Source organism: Plectropomus leopardus, chromosome 12 (assembly GCF_026936395.1).
Source record: "Plectropomus leopardus strain MGB_pleo_1.0 chromosome 12, ASM2693639v1, whole genome shotgun sequence".
NCBI lineage: Eukaryota > Metazoa > Chordata > Actinopteri > Perciformes > Serranidae > Plectropomus > Plectropomus leopardus.
Genome location: NC_142187.1, coordinates 4545233 through 4560791, shown reverse-complemented (window position 1 = coordinate 4560791; position 15559 = coordinate 4545233). Strand labels below are relative to the sequence as shown.

At 41.4% G+C, this 15559-nt stretch overlaps 1 protein-coding gene across 2 annotated transcripts in view; it reads left to right on the top strand.

The window, feature by feature from the left end:
* The window catches only part of chd7 (chromodomain helicase DNA binding protein 7), a 95520-nt gene that overhangs the window by 67489 nt on the left and 12472 nt on the right, over positions 1-15559 (top strand). For both annotated transcript variants that reach the window (XM_042497549.2, XM_088085018.1), the window contains 7 exons: positions 3240-3439; positions 4679-4838; positions 7192-7281; positions 10681-10784; positions 13318-13447; positions 14501-14616; positions 15018-15441. In XM_042497549.2, the coding sequence (XP_042353483.2) occupies positions 3240-3439; positions 4679-4838; positions 7192-7281; positions 10681-10784; positions 13318-13447; positions 14501-14616; positions 15018-15441 (1224 nt within the window). The remainder of the gene's footprint in view (positions 1-3239; positions 3440-4678; positions 4839-7191; positions 7282-10680; positions 10785-13317; positions 13448-14500; positions 14617-15017; positions 15442-15559) is intronic.

The following is a 15559-nucleotide window of genomic DNA, read 5'->3' as shown; positions in this document are numbered from 1 at the left end:
TGTCAATATGCAGGATAAAAGGATACTGAAGGAATGACCTGCCCTACTCTCCCTATGAGTGGCTAGTACCCATTGCCTCTGTTGGTTGGATTGGTTAGGTTTAGGCAAGAGGAGTGTGATGGGTTAAAGTTAGGGTAAGAATGTCAGTGTAAGACAGTCAGAGGCAGACAGAGTGAAGGCCTTTGCATGCTGAGTCTGTGTTATTTATTTATTTTGGTCTAAATTGTTGCACGTCTAAAAATAAATAAGACCTCACATCGACTGATACCAGCATAAAGGGCATCACAATAGTCCAGGCGAGAGAAAATAAAAGCATGTGAACAATGCAAGGTTTCTGTGCGTTAACATTTTTGTAAATTTTTTCAGATGACATATTAAAAAAACGCATCCAAAAAAAACTAACTCAGTGTGCAAAGGCCATTCCTTCAGTATCTTAGGAAACACATATTTGAGTGCAGTCCTGCAAAAACACCTGGTCATCCTACCCAGATGTAGGTATTGTTCCCTTCAAACAGCCGGGCTGCTGGAAGTAGCATCATATCTTTAACAGACGTGTGTGGTACCAGTCACCATCATCATTAGTGTGTCTCCCCAAATGTATACAATAAAAAATGTAATTTAAAACCGTCATACAGCTTGTGGAGGTACTTCCCCATGAGCAGGTATGAAAGATAATAGCACAACATTAACCCTTTAAAACCTGAGCAAATAGGTTTGACTTCTTATGTGAACATGGGGACAAAGCAAGAAAATTACCTGAAAATAAGCAAAAGAAAGAGAAATAAAAGAATCAATCTTTTTTTTTTAATTTTCTTCTTTTTTTACAAAAAAAAATAATTTTCAGGTTGTTTTCTTGTCACCTTTTACTGAATTTTTCCATTTTGACGGAAATGTATTCCCATGTTGCTTTATGGATTTTTTATCATGTTTTCAAAAAAAAAACAACTAATTTGCTCAGGTTTCAAGGGTTACATACCTTGTGAAAGGCATCTCAAAGCAGTACAAGAAAACTGGTCACGATCCAGGTTTCAAGGTGTTATAGGATGATGGGTGAACAAACTTAACTGAAGGAGATAATTCAGTGTGAAAGGCAAAGAAACCCTCGTCAGGTTGTGGGTGTGAAGTCATGCCTCTCAGTTAAAGTCATACTCAGCTAATGTGTGTGCAAAAGAGCACACAAGTTGATAGATGCAGACCTGCTCATGGAGGGATTTAGTGAACAAATGCTCGCACTCAAGGCCATCAACACAGCAAGTTATCACACGCGCCTGTAAACACACTCAGGCACACAAACACACTTATATACACCGTGCAGGCTTATTCAAGTGCACACTGTGACCTTGCAGAGCACGGTGCTCACAGACTTTTTTTTTTTTTTTAAAGAACTACTGACATTCACTTTTTAGGCACCTCTACTAGTCCCCTATATCTGCCCAAAAAGGCAAAGTGACACACTTACCACAGACACTGATTATCAGGCGAGCCCGTCCATTTTCACGGCTGATTTGGTGTGTGTGTGTGTGTGTGTGTGTGTGTGTGTGTGTGTGTGTGTGTGTGTGTGTGTGTGTGTGTGTGTGTGTGTGTGTGTGTGTGTGTGTGTGTGTGTGTGTGTGTGTGTGTGTGTGTGTGTGTGTGTGTGTGTGTAAAAGAACAGTAGTGCTAGTGAGATGTCAGCGTTGTTATTGTTACAGTCTAGTCTCGTGGCCCGAGGCTGTAGGACACAAAAACACACTGTCTGACTGGGCCCGTCCTCCCTGCTCACTGCGCTGTTGTCTTTTCCCATCATCCATCTCTCTCTCTCTCTCGCTCGCCCTCGTCCACCATTTTACCCACGTCTAAAATCATTCCGAGTAAGACCGGTTGTCATGGTTCAGTGGAGATTTGGGAGCAGCACTGGAACATTTCTGAGTCGAGTGAGAGAGTGTGAGGGACACTGTCCACCACATCAGCCTGTAGGGTGTCTCACTGTCTGGAGGAGAAGGTGGAGTTAGGCTGTGGTCCATGAACACACACAGAGACACTTGGTGGATCTAATTAGGGTGATGATAACAGTTAAGTCGACAGACTGGTAAAATGTATTTTGGAGTATAGAAAATTCAAACTTCAGTTTACGCTATGATTAGCATAGTATAGCGGAGATAACAAATTTAACTTTTAGGACTATGTTCATTAATTTGAGCAACTTTTATCCACTTCATTAAATATCTTGACTTAAAAAATAAATAATGATTCCAATTTAGAAATAATAACTTTAGACTGTTAGGGACTGTACTTAAGTTATCTGAGATGAGGTATGGCTGGGATGTGACTTCATCTATCTATCTATCTATCTATCTATAATATATATATTCACACACACATATATATATATATATATATATATATAGATAGATAGATAGATAGATAGATAGATAGATAGATAGATAGATAGATAGATAAAGAGGGAGAGAAAGATCATGACCCTCCCTCCACCATAAATAACCATATTTCACAGTATGTGATTATGATGAATTGTGTGATTTTGGAGGTTTGAAAAAACAAAACAAAAGACATGTCATTAAGACCCACTTCAGGGTGGTGGGGTCCTGAGGATATTTAAAAAAAATAAAGAAAGAAAAGAAAAGTTGAATGTCCCTCCCCTAAGCCAAATCAAAAAACACAACTCCCTCTCTAGTGCTTGAAAAAATAGTGCCTTTCCAGTTTTGCACCATCATTTCCCCTCCCATAAATAACCAACAGTCCCTTAGTGCATGTGTGACAACATTAAATATATAAAATAGAGCTTTTCCACATAAAAATGTCTCACCATGACCAGAGCAGTTTTAACTATAGTGTTGAGTTGTTTACTCACATTATTCCAAACATGGTCAGCAATGCTAAAACCCAGAGAAAGCATTTAACCCTTTGAAACCTGAGCAAATCGGCCCGATTTCTTTCAAAAACATAAGAGGAAGGCAATGAGCAACTTGACTGGAAATGACCCAAAAATTGGCAAAAATGTATTAAAAAGTTATAAGAATATTGCCTAAAAATTAGTTAAAAAAAAAAAAAAAAAAAAAAGGTAATAATAAAATGACCCAAAGGGGGGAAAAAAAGCTAAATATTGAAAGATGTTATTTATTCTTTTTTAAAAATATTTTGAATATATAGTTCTCATAATCATAAATATCAAACGTAATAGGCTGCGTAGATCCACAGGCTGACGGGGCCTTCCTTCTTTTTTCTCTGTGTGTGTTTAGTTGGGGCAGGTGGAGTGACATCCTGGCTCACGGTCGCTTCAAGCGCCCCCTGAAGGAGGCTGATGTGGAGACTATCTGCAGAGCGCTCCTGGCCTACTGCTTGCTGCATTACCGTGGAGACGAGAACATCAAGAGCTTCATCTGGGACCTGATCACCCCAAGTGAAGACGGCACAACCAAGACGCTGACCAACCACTCTGGTAACACATAAACACAGGACTTTATATATGTTGCATGAGCTCATATCGTCACAAAGCTATTCTTTGAAAACTAACCAACATGTTAAATCTAAAAATGACTGAACTAACTGTTCCATTTATGAGAATTTGAAATATAACAGACCGATGCGTAACTCATAATTTAAGTTAACAATCTCTCCAAAAATATTTTGAGTACATATCAGAGTTTGCCTTTGGGTGGATGAGAAAGAAAGAGTTCAGTTGGGTGGTAATTAAGCCCCTTTCCCACCGGACAAAAACCTCCGCTAACATTTGTCTTTTTTTTTGTTTGTTGTTCACTTCTGGGACAAAAGACTCTGCAGTAGTCATGGGTATTTATCAACCCCGGTTCAGATCAGGAGTGATGCAAATATGACATCCTGATGGACACGCTTTTATTTTCAACCTTTTATCCAGAGTGATGCTGTAACACACCACCACAAATTAAGTTTGTCTCTGTCCAAGCAGCACTCGATCCAAATTAGTCTGCACCAAATGTGAAAAAGACTGAATTAAGTAACAACAAAAAAGAAGTGACATTTTCACAAGCCTCCATGCTGTTTTCTACTGTTTATTAACCATGTTTTTTTAGCACATTTGTGATACAAACTATGACATGCCAGAAACAAAAAACAGAAAGGCATACTAGTGTTTCCCACAGAATTAGAACGTATGTGTGGCAGGAGCCTTTTTATCCTGTGTACATCCGTCTCTTAAAAAAAAAAAAAAAATCTGTTTCCCCTCTGTAAATTTGGATGTTTTTGTGGGTTTGTGAACTCTTTAGTTCAGTCAGTCCGGTCTGAGCTGATCAGATCAATGGATGAGAGGAGCAGCTGATGAAGTAGAGAACTTTTAGACCCAGCACAACAAACAGTTTCAGTTTCAATGCGCCTCGCAGTCTGCTGTGAATACGTGAGAAATCCTGCATACATAATAGCTGTGGAGCTGTGTACATAGCTCTGGTCTTCTGGCAAATTGAAAGGAGTCTGTTGGCTATTTTTAGAGGGTTTTCCCTTGTTTAAAAAAACCTGCAAATACGTACTAATTCTGGTGGGAAAGAGGTATTAGATAACTGAATTCAGCAATTTATTAGTTTGTGTTTTTTATTATTCAGTTGGCCAAGTTTTGGTACATGTGGGAATGTTTGACTGAGGTTTACAGGTTGTCATTTGCAGAAGCCCTTGAGCATTGTCTAAGCGCCCCCTCTCCATCGCTATCCAGGTCTCTCCACCCCAGTCCCTCGGGGCAGGAAGGGGAAGAAGGGGAAGCCCGCAGCCCCGCCTCCACAGACCCCACGAGCTGATTGGCTGGCCAGCTGCAACCCTGACCACTTACTGCAAGAGGATAGCTACAAGAGACATCTGAAACATCACTGCAACAAGTAGGGCTTTCTCTCTCTCTCACACACACACACACACACACACACACACACACACACACATACAAAATGCTATCCAGCCTCTTGATTTTGAATTTGCCGTTTGCTATTAACAGTGCATGATCTGATTAGTAGTTAACCCTTTAGCGCCTGGATTGATTGTCAATTTCTTTCGTGCTGCATTCTGATGCCTTTTACCAGCATTTTAACCTCAAAAACCTAAGAAAATTGGCTTGATTTCTTTCAAAACATAGGAAAAAACAAATAATCTAACTACTTAGCAAGAAAGGTCCCACAAACTGCCAAAACTTGTAAAAGGTGACCAAGAAATGACCTGGCAATTAGCTGGGGGAATATAAGAAAAAAAAAGAAAATGTCCAGAAAATTATATTTGTGATTTTCTTAATTATATATTTAAAACTATGTTGAACTTTTTTTTAAGTTATTATTTTTTAGCACTGTCCTGAGGTCATTTTCTTCTTTTCTTTTTAAACTTTATTTCCCCCCTTATTTTCAAGTTATTTTCTTAATATGTTTTAACTAATTTCTTGATAAGTTGCTCGTTGCCCTCATGCTTACTTACTCATGTTTTTGAGAGAAATCAAGACGATTTGCTCAAGTTTCAAAGGGTTAAATCAGTGCTCATGGAAACCAAACTAATGTGGATGAACGGAGTTGTGGCTTTAAAATCTGGATAGTGGCAGGTGCGATGGTTTGAGTCTTCAACCGTTAACACAGAACAACTTTAACCAAGGCACCAAGCTCCCTGTCTTCCTCCTCTCACACACACACACACACACACACACACACACACACACACACACACAAACACAAACACACAGACACACGCTCGTTTGCTCCGTGGTCAGCTTTCTCCCCTGTTGTCAGGGAGATATGCTTCAATTCCAAGATTTTTTTCTCTTCTTGAGGGAGAAGTTTGTTTGTTTGTGTATGTATGTGTGTGTGTGTGTGTGTGTGTGTGTGTGTGTGTGTGTGTGTGTGTGTGTGTGTCTGTGTCTGTGTGTGTGTGTCTGTGTCTGTGTCTGGCCACGTGCCAGGCCAGGTGCTAGGCAGGCAGACCTGTTGGAAGTGGGTGAAAGACGTACACACACACATACACACACTTGGGGGTGATTATGTGGTGCCATCTGCTAGGCTGGAGCACAGCGTTGTGTGGCTAATCAGGCCTGGCACATTGATGGATGAGCTCACACAGGCTGCCAACAAACACACACACAAACACACACACACACACACACAGCAACTTGTGATGCCATTGATGCACAAACACACACACTGCAGAATGAGTTGCAAGTGACTGTCTCTCTACCCATCCCCCCGTCTTCACTGCCTCTCCAAACTTTGTCTTCCCTCCCTCCATGCTTCGCTCTCTGTCCTTTCAATTCTTCTCCTCTCTGCTCCTCCCACTTATCTCCTCCCCCCAGCTCCCCTCTTTGCCTCCCCTCCTCTGTCTTCTGCTCCAAACGCTGTTATTGGCATTAAATTCTGGTGGCAAATCTGGTGACAAATGTTTACAGTGAAGCAGATCTCCCAGATAGCACTATTTCCAATGTCAAAAGATCAAATCTGACTCTCGGTCTTGAGCCACGACTAAAATGATTCATTTCATTTGGGGAGACGATTCTGAGCGGGAACATCTGTAATTTGTATCTAGAGATGATGACCACCTATTTGACAGCAGCTGTAGAGAACGTTGAGTCCCAGTAATGAATTGCAGTTTGTGCAGCCACTTTTTCAAGTTAAGAAAACATTTGCCATCTTAAGAGTTCCATCCATCTAATGTCATCTGAGAGTTTTAGATCAGAAATCCAAGATCATCTTCACAATTCTCAATAAACTGCACCTTTCCATTTCTGTACAGCGTGTCCTCCTGTAGGATCGGCTCCCCCTCTGGTTAATGAAATATGTCATGTAAGAGGCATTATAAGGGACTTTTACAGATAAGCTGGAAATTCTGCTGCATTCTTGTTTTTATAAATGAGTTGCACTTGATGATCTGGATGTCACTTAGGGGAGAAGAACTGGGCTGACTCTGACATCTTTACAGCCAAAACAATTATTGTTTATTGGTTTGTAAATCATCATAATACAATTCCTCAACAATGTATATAATTGAATAATCGTTTCCAGCAAAATGTTCCTCGGTTCTCTATTATTAACCCTTTGAAAATGAGCAATGAAAGAAGAAATGGCTCCAAATTAGCAAGGAATCAGTGCAAAGTACAAGAAAATGACTTGAAAATTAGCTGTTGGAAAACAACCAATCAGAGCCGTGGAGTCTCTAACACAGAGAACTGCTGAAGGATGACTTCACCAACTTGACTTTGTTTTGCAGGGTGCTGCTGAGGGTGAGGATGCTGTATTATCTGCGACAGGAAGTCATAGGCGACCAGGCCGAGCGCATCCTGGAAGGAGCTGAATCCAGGTTAGTAAACTCCTCTATCAGTACCTTAATTTTAACTTCTCTTTAACCGCATCTTTCCACACTACAGAGAACTGATTCCAACACAGGGGGCTATATTATTCCTTTTAATTCCTTCAGCCTTTTGCTTCTCGTTCACTTCATGTTCATCTGGCGTAGTCACACTTTCTCTCATAGACATCTGGAGAATTCTGGTTTGCACAAAAACTGGGAAAAGTCATGGAATTTGTACATGGAAATTTCCAGGCCTGGAAAATTTTTGGAAAACTAAATATACCCTGAAAGTTTTGAAAAAGTCATTGAATTTTGTTTCACAAACCTGTACAGTAACACGATTTGTTCAAAGACTGTTGGAAAATTGAAAATCCAACAATATCTGTTTTTAAAGTTCCCAGCTCCAACTGTGATTTTTTTTTTAAATGCAAAAAAAAACATTTTAAAGAAAAACATCAAAAATTTGCCAATTTATTAAAAAATTTTCAATGAATAAAGAGGCTATTTCTTTTTCTCTTAAAATTCCCTAAATGTTTTTGAAAAATGACATTGCCAATATGTTTTCTTTTAAAGATCACCACATTTTTCATATAAAAAGAAACAAAACAAATACAGAAAAAAAGCCTTTTTTGTTTAAAGAAATCATGCCCTTGAAGTTTTTTTCTTTATATCAGTAATAAAATAATACAAAATGCAACCATTCAAAGTTGTATGCCCCTTCCCTAAAGCCCTTCGGTTATATTTAAATATGAAATTCTAATCCTGTTCTTAATTAATTATTTTTCAAATAATATACATTTTTAAAAAGCTGCTATATGGTAATGGAAAAACAAGCAATAAAGAGTATGTATGCTCTTAAAAATTAGTCTTAAATTCAAGTGTATTGATAATAAAGTGTATGAACCCTGAACAATAACATCCACCCTGTGCAGTAGAGTAATTTCCTTGAATCATATCCCATTGTACTAGGTGTTTACATCAATGGAAAGGCTTTCATGCATTGGAAGCATCATGAAAGTGAGTTGAAAGCTGGATATTTATATGAATGTGTGATGAATTATTACTGGAGTGTATTTCGGTCTGTTCTAGTGGCCTCTTTGGCAGACTTCTCTCTATTCTGACAGATACAACACACTTACTTCATCTGGGGGAAATTAGCTTTTTTATCGCAGTTTTGACCCATTTGGAGTTGGGTTTTTTTTTCACATTTTGACGAGCTATTGCTTTTCGTCATTTGGCTTAAAGTGGAAGGTTGTCGATGTGAAGGTTAACTCCGCTGTTTTCTTCAACTCCTTCACTGCTTCCTCCATCTTTTCCTCTCTGTCACACTGCACTTTTCTCGCCATCTGTCCATCTCTTCCTTGTCTCTGCAGTCCACTTTAGTCTCTCATCATCTCCCATCCCCCTCTCATCACCCTTTCACCCAGATGTGATTGCATTTATAATGTGGAGCACGTGCACTTCATGTTGATCTCCCTCCCCCCTCCTTCTCAGTGGCTACTGTGACAGACCCGTGTGTGTGTGTGCGCGCGTGTGTGTGTGTGTGAGTGTGCGTGTGTGTGTGTGTGTGTGTGTGTGTGTGTGTGTGTGTGTGTGTGTGTGTGTGTGTGTGTGTGTGTGTGTGTGTGTGTCAGCGCATGCCAGACGCGAGCATACGGGGTGCCATCGTGCCAACATATGCCAGGGGGATTTAGCATGCCAGTCTTGGCGCGCACGCGTATGTGTGTGTGTTGCCAAGGCCGGGCATGCTGCTGTTTGCAGAGATAAGGGACTGTTTCCCCGGTTTCTTCTCTCCTCCTGTCACCCTCTGTCTTTCCATTGTGTATTGTACCCTTTCTCTCCATAACTAGCTGGAAACACCATTTTCTACCTTCTTTCGTCCATAATGGAGGATTTTCTTCTTCTTCTTTTTTTTTTGGTACCACAACATAGAACCCACCCTGCAGAAACGTTGCTCGTTATCACTGTTCTCAGTTTGTCATTTACATGCAGGAAGAATTCTGTTTTTCACCAAAAAAAGGTTTTTGGTGGTTGTATTAAAAGAAAAGGGTTCAAGCAAAACCTTCAAGTAAAACAGAGACAGAACTGATGGAAATAAAGTAAAAATTAGATCATGGGATAGAGGATGGTTAGCATGTGATAGTATTTGTGAGTTCCTGTTAAGGATGCACAATATTGGATTTTTTGCTGATATTTAATATGCCTTTATAAAACACTATTTTTATTTTGCAGATAACCGATATCAAGATATATAACTGCCTTTTCCCCACCTAATTTAAGTGATCAAGTATCCTCTGCAGTTGAATTAACATCATATTTATATGCATATTGTGATGGCCCACCAGCAGATGGAGACATAAAATACAGTTAAAACAGGGTTTGGATATCCCCAACCCCTATCATATAATATATTATCATATAATATCATTCTCTGGCCTTAGTCTTAACACTGAACTATAGGGCTGTCCCCTGAAAGTCAGATTTTCAAATCATCAGTCAGAGATGCCAGTGTGCTGTGCAGTGTACTTCTGGGGGCATTTTGGTCCCCAGATTTTGCTGCAGAGTGAGCGCTCTGGACCTTCACACACTTGGTACAAGCTGCTTCTGACCTGCAGGCAGCGTCACGGAGGAGGAGAGATGAGAGACATTGGGCTTAGAGGTGGTAAACTTACAGCTCAGAGCAACTTAAACCCATACAGTCTCTGGCTTTTGTTTGATTAAGTGTCGGCAAAAAATTGTTATTGATTTGTTACACATTTAGGGCTGTTGTTAGCGCTATTCACCTTCTACTATCTGACGTGAACGCTGCTGTCACAGTGAACGTCCCGTGTAGCCTGATCAAACTTTGTAAAAAAAAAAAAAAAAGAAAGCAAAAAACCAAATGAATTGTTGGGTAATTAAATTGAACAGCCATAACTGATTCGAATGACATAACTCTGAGTTAGGTACAGTCCTGCTAAAATCCGACGTTGTCTTTAAGACCCAGCAGAATGAAGTTTCACTTTTAATGTGCCTAATGTTCTGCTGCGCCATCTCTGACACAAGCACAGAACGGTATACAGCGTATATTCCAATAACGCTCCTAATTAATAGTTCATTTTCAAAAATCTATATGTAGATTTACTTGTGGCAGGCTGCAACAAATAAATGTGCAAGGAAAGCCTGCTCTGAATTTTGCATAGAGCACCTTTAAATATTTTGGATACTAGTTTTTGTCTCTGGTTGGCAGCTGACGGCTTTTACAATCTGATTACAACACAAATGGCTCATAATCTGATTTCTGCCCTCCTTTTGTTCCTTTTCCTGCTCTGAATAGAAACAGTTGAATTGAACACACACACACACACACACACACACACACAGTTTAGTTTGAGCACCAGTGACGTGATATGTTTATTTCTGCCACAGTGAGCTGGATATCTGGATCCCCCAGCCGTTCCACGCCGAAGTCCCAGCCGACTGGTGGGACAGCGAGGCAGACAAATCCCTACTCATCGGCGTCTTCAAACATGGTAAGAAACCCACCGCCCGGCTTCCTGCACATACAGATCTGCATCTTCCAACATGGCAGCACATAACGCACATACACGGTGAATACAAAATGAACATCACACGCCCACAGATAACATGTCAGCACCTTCAGACACACTCGAGCGCCTTCCAACCCAGTAAGCATCATGCAAGCAGTCACACACACATCATGCTGAAGCCGGGTGAGGGCATGCACACACAAACACATCCCACCCACTTCTGCTGCCACCGGTTGATTGGTGTTGCTATGGCGATAGCGATATGCAGCTGGCAGGCTCAGTGTGCTATCGGGAGTGTGATTGATGGCTAGTTTCAGCACAAGCTACCAGCAAGTAAGTGTGTGTGTGTGTGTGTGTGTGTGTGTGTGTGTGTGTGTGTGTGTGTGTGTGTGTGTGTGTGTGTGTGTGTGTGTGTGTGTGTGTGTGTGTGTGTGTGTGTGTGTGTGTGTGTGTGTGTGCACGTGCGCGCTCTTTGCAGTTGGTTACAGGTGTTAATGTTACAAATAGTAACAAAAGCTGATTTCAAGGTTAAAATGACAAATTGTTTCCTATCTAACTGTTAACGGGGTTATTTGCATCGTCATGTGGGAAAAGTGGCGTGTATCTCAAAGTGAGCCACCTTTGGGTGCTGACAGGATGTGACTCCAAGTGACAGAGCGACCAGGCCGAGTCGTGTCTACGCGCTGCGGATGGAGACCCTCATTCATATTAATTTGGCATAATTGTCATAATTTTTCCATCATTGCCACCCTCTATGATTCAATTACGACACATGCACGCCCGCACACACACACACACACACACACACAAAAACACAAGAGTACAGGAATACAAACGGCTCACCCATAGTTAATCATAATCCTCATTCACTAGAGAGGCCCTTGGGGTTGAGGGGACTAACGCACATCCACACACAGTGAGCTTTGTATGCAGACACACACACGCAGGCACACAAAACAATGCGTCATACACACACACACACAGAAAAGTGATGGCCTGTAAAGGCCCCGATGATTAACGTTTGGCTGCAGGCACAGAGCTCCGTGTGTGTGTGTGTGTGTGTGTGTGTGTGTGTGTGTGTGTGTGTGTGTGTGTGTGTGTGTGTGTGTGTGTGTGTGTGTGTGTGTGTGTGTGTGTGTGTGTGTGTGTGTGTGTGTGTGTGTGTGTGTGTGTGTGTGTGTGTGTGACAGAGAGACGGTTAGGAACAATGCGTCACGTCTTTCCTAATTAAAATGTGATGGAGAGAGAGAGGGAAGGAGGGATGATGGAAAGGTTGAAGGAGAGTGTGGCAGTGTGCTGCGTGTCACAGTGGCCCTCCTTGCTCCTCTCCTCCTTCCTCTTCTCCTTTCTGCCTTTTCTCTCCTTTTTTTCTCCTCATCCCACCTGCTCTTCTGCATTTATTTCTCCCTACTTCCTTTCACCTACCCTCCTCTCTCTCCTCTCTCTCCTTCACTGTGTGTCTCAGTAGGATCTGCACATTCTAATCTGTTCTGCTTGAATGCCCCTAACGGACAAACACACACACACACACGTGCATGCACAGTTTCTCACACCCACTAGCTCACTTTCACAGACGCCATGACACACACACTTTTCCCTCTTCATTCTGTCCCCCTCTCTATCTCTCTCTCTTTCTCTCTCTGACACAAATGAGCACCTGCAGGCTCACTCGGATACACACAGTATACACACACACACACACACACTGAACGGAGGCGAGTGTACATACACACACACACACTTGGGCTGTCTGTCTTGTCAGCAGCTGGCTCCTGGGGTCTGCCCTTCTGCTGCTGTTTTTGTCTACTCCTTCATTTAATATTGGATGCTGTGTGTGTGTGTGTGTGTGTGTGTGTGTGTGTGTGTGTGTGTGTGTGTGTGTGTTAAACAGAGTGTGTGTTGGACCATGTGGCATCAGGTCTGTCTAGGAGTGAGCTAGAAAGCACACTTTTTTCCTCCATCCTTTCTTTTTTGGAGTTTGTTTAGCGCGCGTGTTGACCAGTAGCTTAAGTCTGTCTGAAACTCCATCCATGTGTTCCTGATAAACCCTTTAAAACCTCAGCAAATTGGCTTAATTTCATTCAAAAACATGGAAAATGGGCAATGTGTAACTTAAAAAGAAATTATTAAAAATTTGGAAAATAAAGTCAAAAAGTGACAATGATGTGAAAAAGCTCTTAAAATGATAATAATATAAACTTCTTTAAAATGATTTTAAATATATAATAATGATGTTTATAAATATAGTTTTTTGGAAATTTTTCACTATCTTTTTAAAAAAAAAAATCCTGAAGCTACTAATTTCTTGCAATTTGCGGAACAGTTCTTGCCAAGTTGCTCGTTGTCATTTTCCCCCCATGTTTTCTAAAGAAAGCAATCCAATCTACTCTGGTTTCGAAGGTTTAAATACTTGTGGGAGCATCTGAACATAGAAAAGTGATGTCCACATTATAGCCCCTGCTCTTCCAGAAATTTATTCCAAGCGTCTGTATTTTTCTGTTCTTTTTCTTCTCAGGCTATGAGAAGTACAACTCGATGCGAGCTGACCCCGCCCTGTGTTTCTTGGAGAGGGTGGGCATGCCGGACGCCAAGGCTATCGCCGCTGAGCAGAGGGGCACCGACATGATGGCAGATGGCGCAGAGGGGTAAGAGAGCAGGCTTTACTAACAAAAAGCAGCTTCTCCGCTCCCCCTATGCTCTAGTGTTATTTGCTGTTTTCCATCTCTGTCTGTGATTTGATATTTTTAAGCCTTTTTCCTGTCTCTCCCCCTTTCATTTGCTCTCAATTCTTATCTCTGAGCTGTGTTGATGGAACAGAACAGGAATCAAAAATAAATATTTTCCTCTTACCTGTTGTGTTATTTATCAGTCTAGATAGTTTTGGTGTGACTTGCAGAGTGTTGTAGATATCGGCCGTAGAGATGTCTGCCTTCTCTCTAATATAATGGTACTAGTTGGCACTCAGCTTGTGGTGCTCAAAGCACCAAAAAAACTCAACATCAGTGTCTCTTTCCAGAAATCATCACCTAGTCACTCAAGATAATCCACAGACCTTGTTATGGGCAGTTTCATGGAGGAACTATTTTCTTTATTTTCTGCACATCTATACACAGATTGAAGCATGCATCTACTGCTAGCTCACCTAGCACCACTGAGCTAGCTAACATTACAGCCGAGACGAGGAAGACGCCATGTTTACATCTGTGCTGTCATGAGCAGGAGCCTCTCGTCCACGAGTAGATTCACACTTCCCTCTGCGTGGTGATACAGTTGATGGTTGCAGTTCAGTAGAAAGAAAATGGTTTCTACATGAAACTGCTCATAACAAGATCTGTGGATAACCTTTAGTAAGCAGGTCATGATTTCTGCAAAGATACATTGCTGTTGAGTTTTTTTAATGTTTTTTTTTTTTTTTTTTTTGAACTTTAACAACCACAAACTAAGTGCCATTTAGTTCCATTATTTAAGTGAGAAGGCAGACTTCTCTACAGCTGATATCTCCGTCACTCAGCAACTCACACCAAAACTATCTAGAATTTGAAACAGCACTACAGGTAAGAGACAAAAAATTTTCAGCTTTATTTTTATTGTTAGTTCTTCAAATATTTAAAGTGTAGATGACCATTTTGTGAAATGTAATGCTTCCATGAAATTAAAATCTTGAATTCCTTGCCTGCACCCCCCTCAAACCTCTACAGTGAGGACGAGGATCCAGAGTACAAGCCACTGCGAATGCCTTTTAAAGATGACCTCGACGACTTCACCAACTCGCCACTGGATGACAAAGATGACGCTGGGGAAGGTGAAGCTGAAGGTAAACTTTGACTTCATAGGGAAAGAGAGGGAGAGGGTTAAAGGTGTTCTCAAAGTACAATAGTTTTATTTTAAAGAATATGAACACAGTTTTTGTGTAAATGTGGGCTTTTTGAGGGCAGAAGATGAGAAAGTGTTTGAGGAAATCAAACCGTGCAATTTCCTTAAAAAATATCCAAAACAACAGTCCTATACAAGGCTGCAAAAATCTCAGCAGCCCATTTTAAATCCTTAGCGGTTACATAAATATGTGTGAGCAATAACAAAAAGTAGTTCTCTGAAGTAAAATAGAGAGACGTTAATGTTGTTGTTTGAGATTCAGGTTCTAATTCCCAAAATATTGAACAAGTGATGTAATGACTCTGCTGACTAGGTGTCTCCCTGTCTTCTCTGCTCTTGTAGCTAAATCGGCCGAAAATGGCCAAAGTGTGCCTGCTGTGGCCGGAGCTTCGGGCTCCAACGAGCGACTATATTGGCCGGCCGCCTCGGCTCTGACTGCCCGTCTGCGCCGCCTCATCACGGCCTACCAGCGCTCCAACCGCAGGGAGCAGCTCCGCCAGGAGGCCCTTAACCGGCCCGACGGCCGCAGACGACGACGCAGGGAGTTCCTGCCGGCCATGGGCATGGTTACCGATGCAGCTGGAGGCGGAGCGACTTACATCCAGGACGGAGCGGGGGTGTTCATGACAGAAGGAAGCCCGTATCTGGCTAAAGGCGGTGCTTACTTTGCCAAAGGTGGGCAGTTCATGCCAGAGGCGTCACCAGTGATGACCGCCAGCTCCCTGATGACTGATGGAGCCATGTACTACAAGGAGAGAAGACAGAGGTACAGCTGCATTTAATGTCACATAAATCCATGGTTTATTCAGCATGTGCGTATGTGGATATATAATAAATATGTATTATTGCTAATTTAAATCATGTTTTAGTATTTGTAGTTGAAC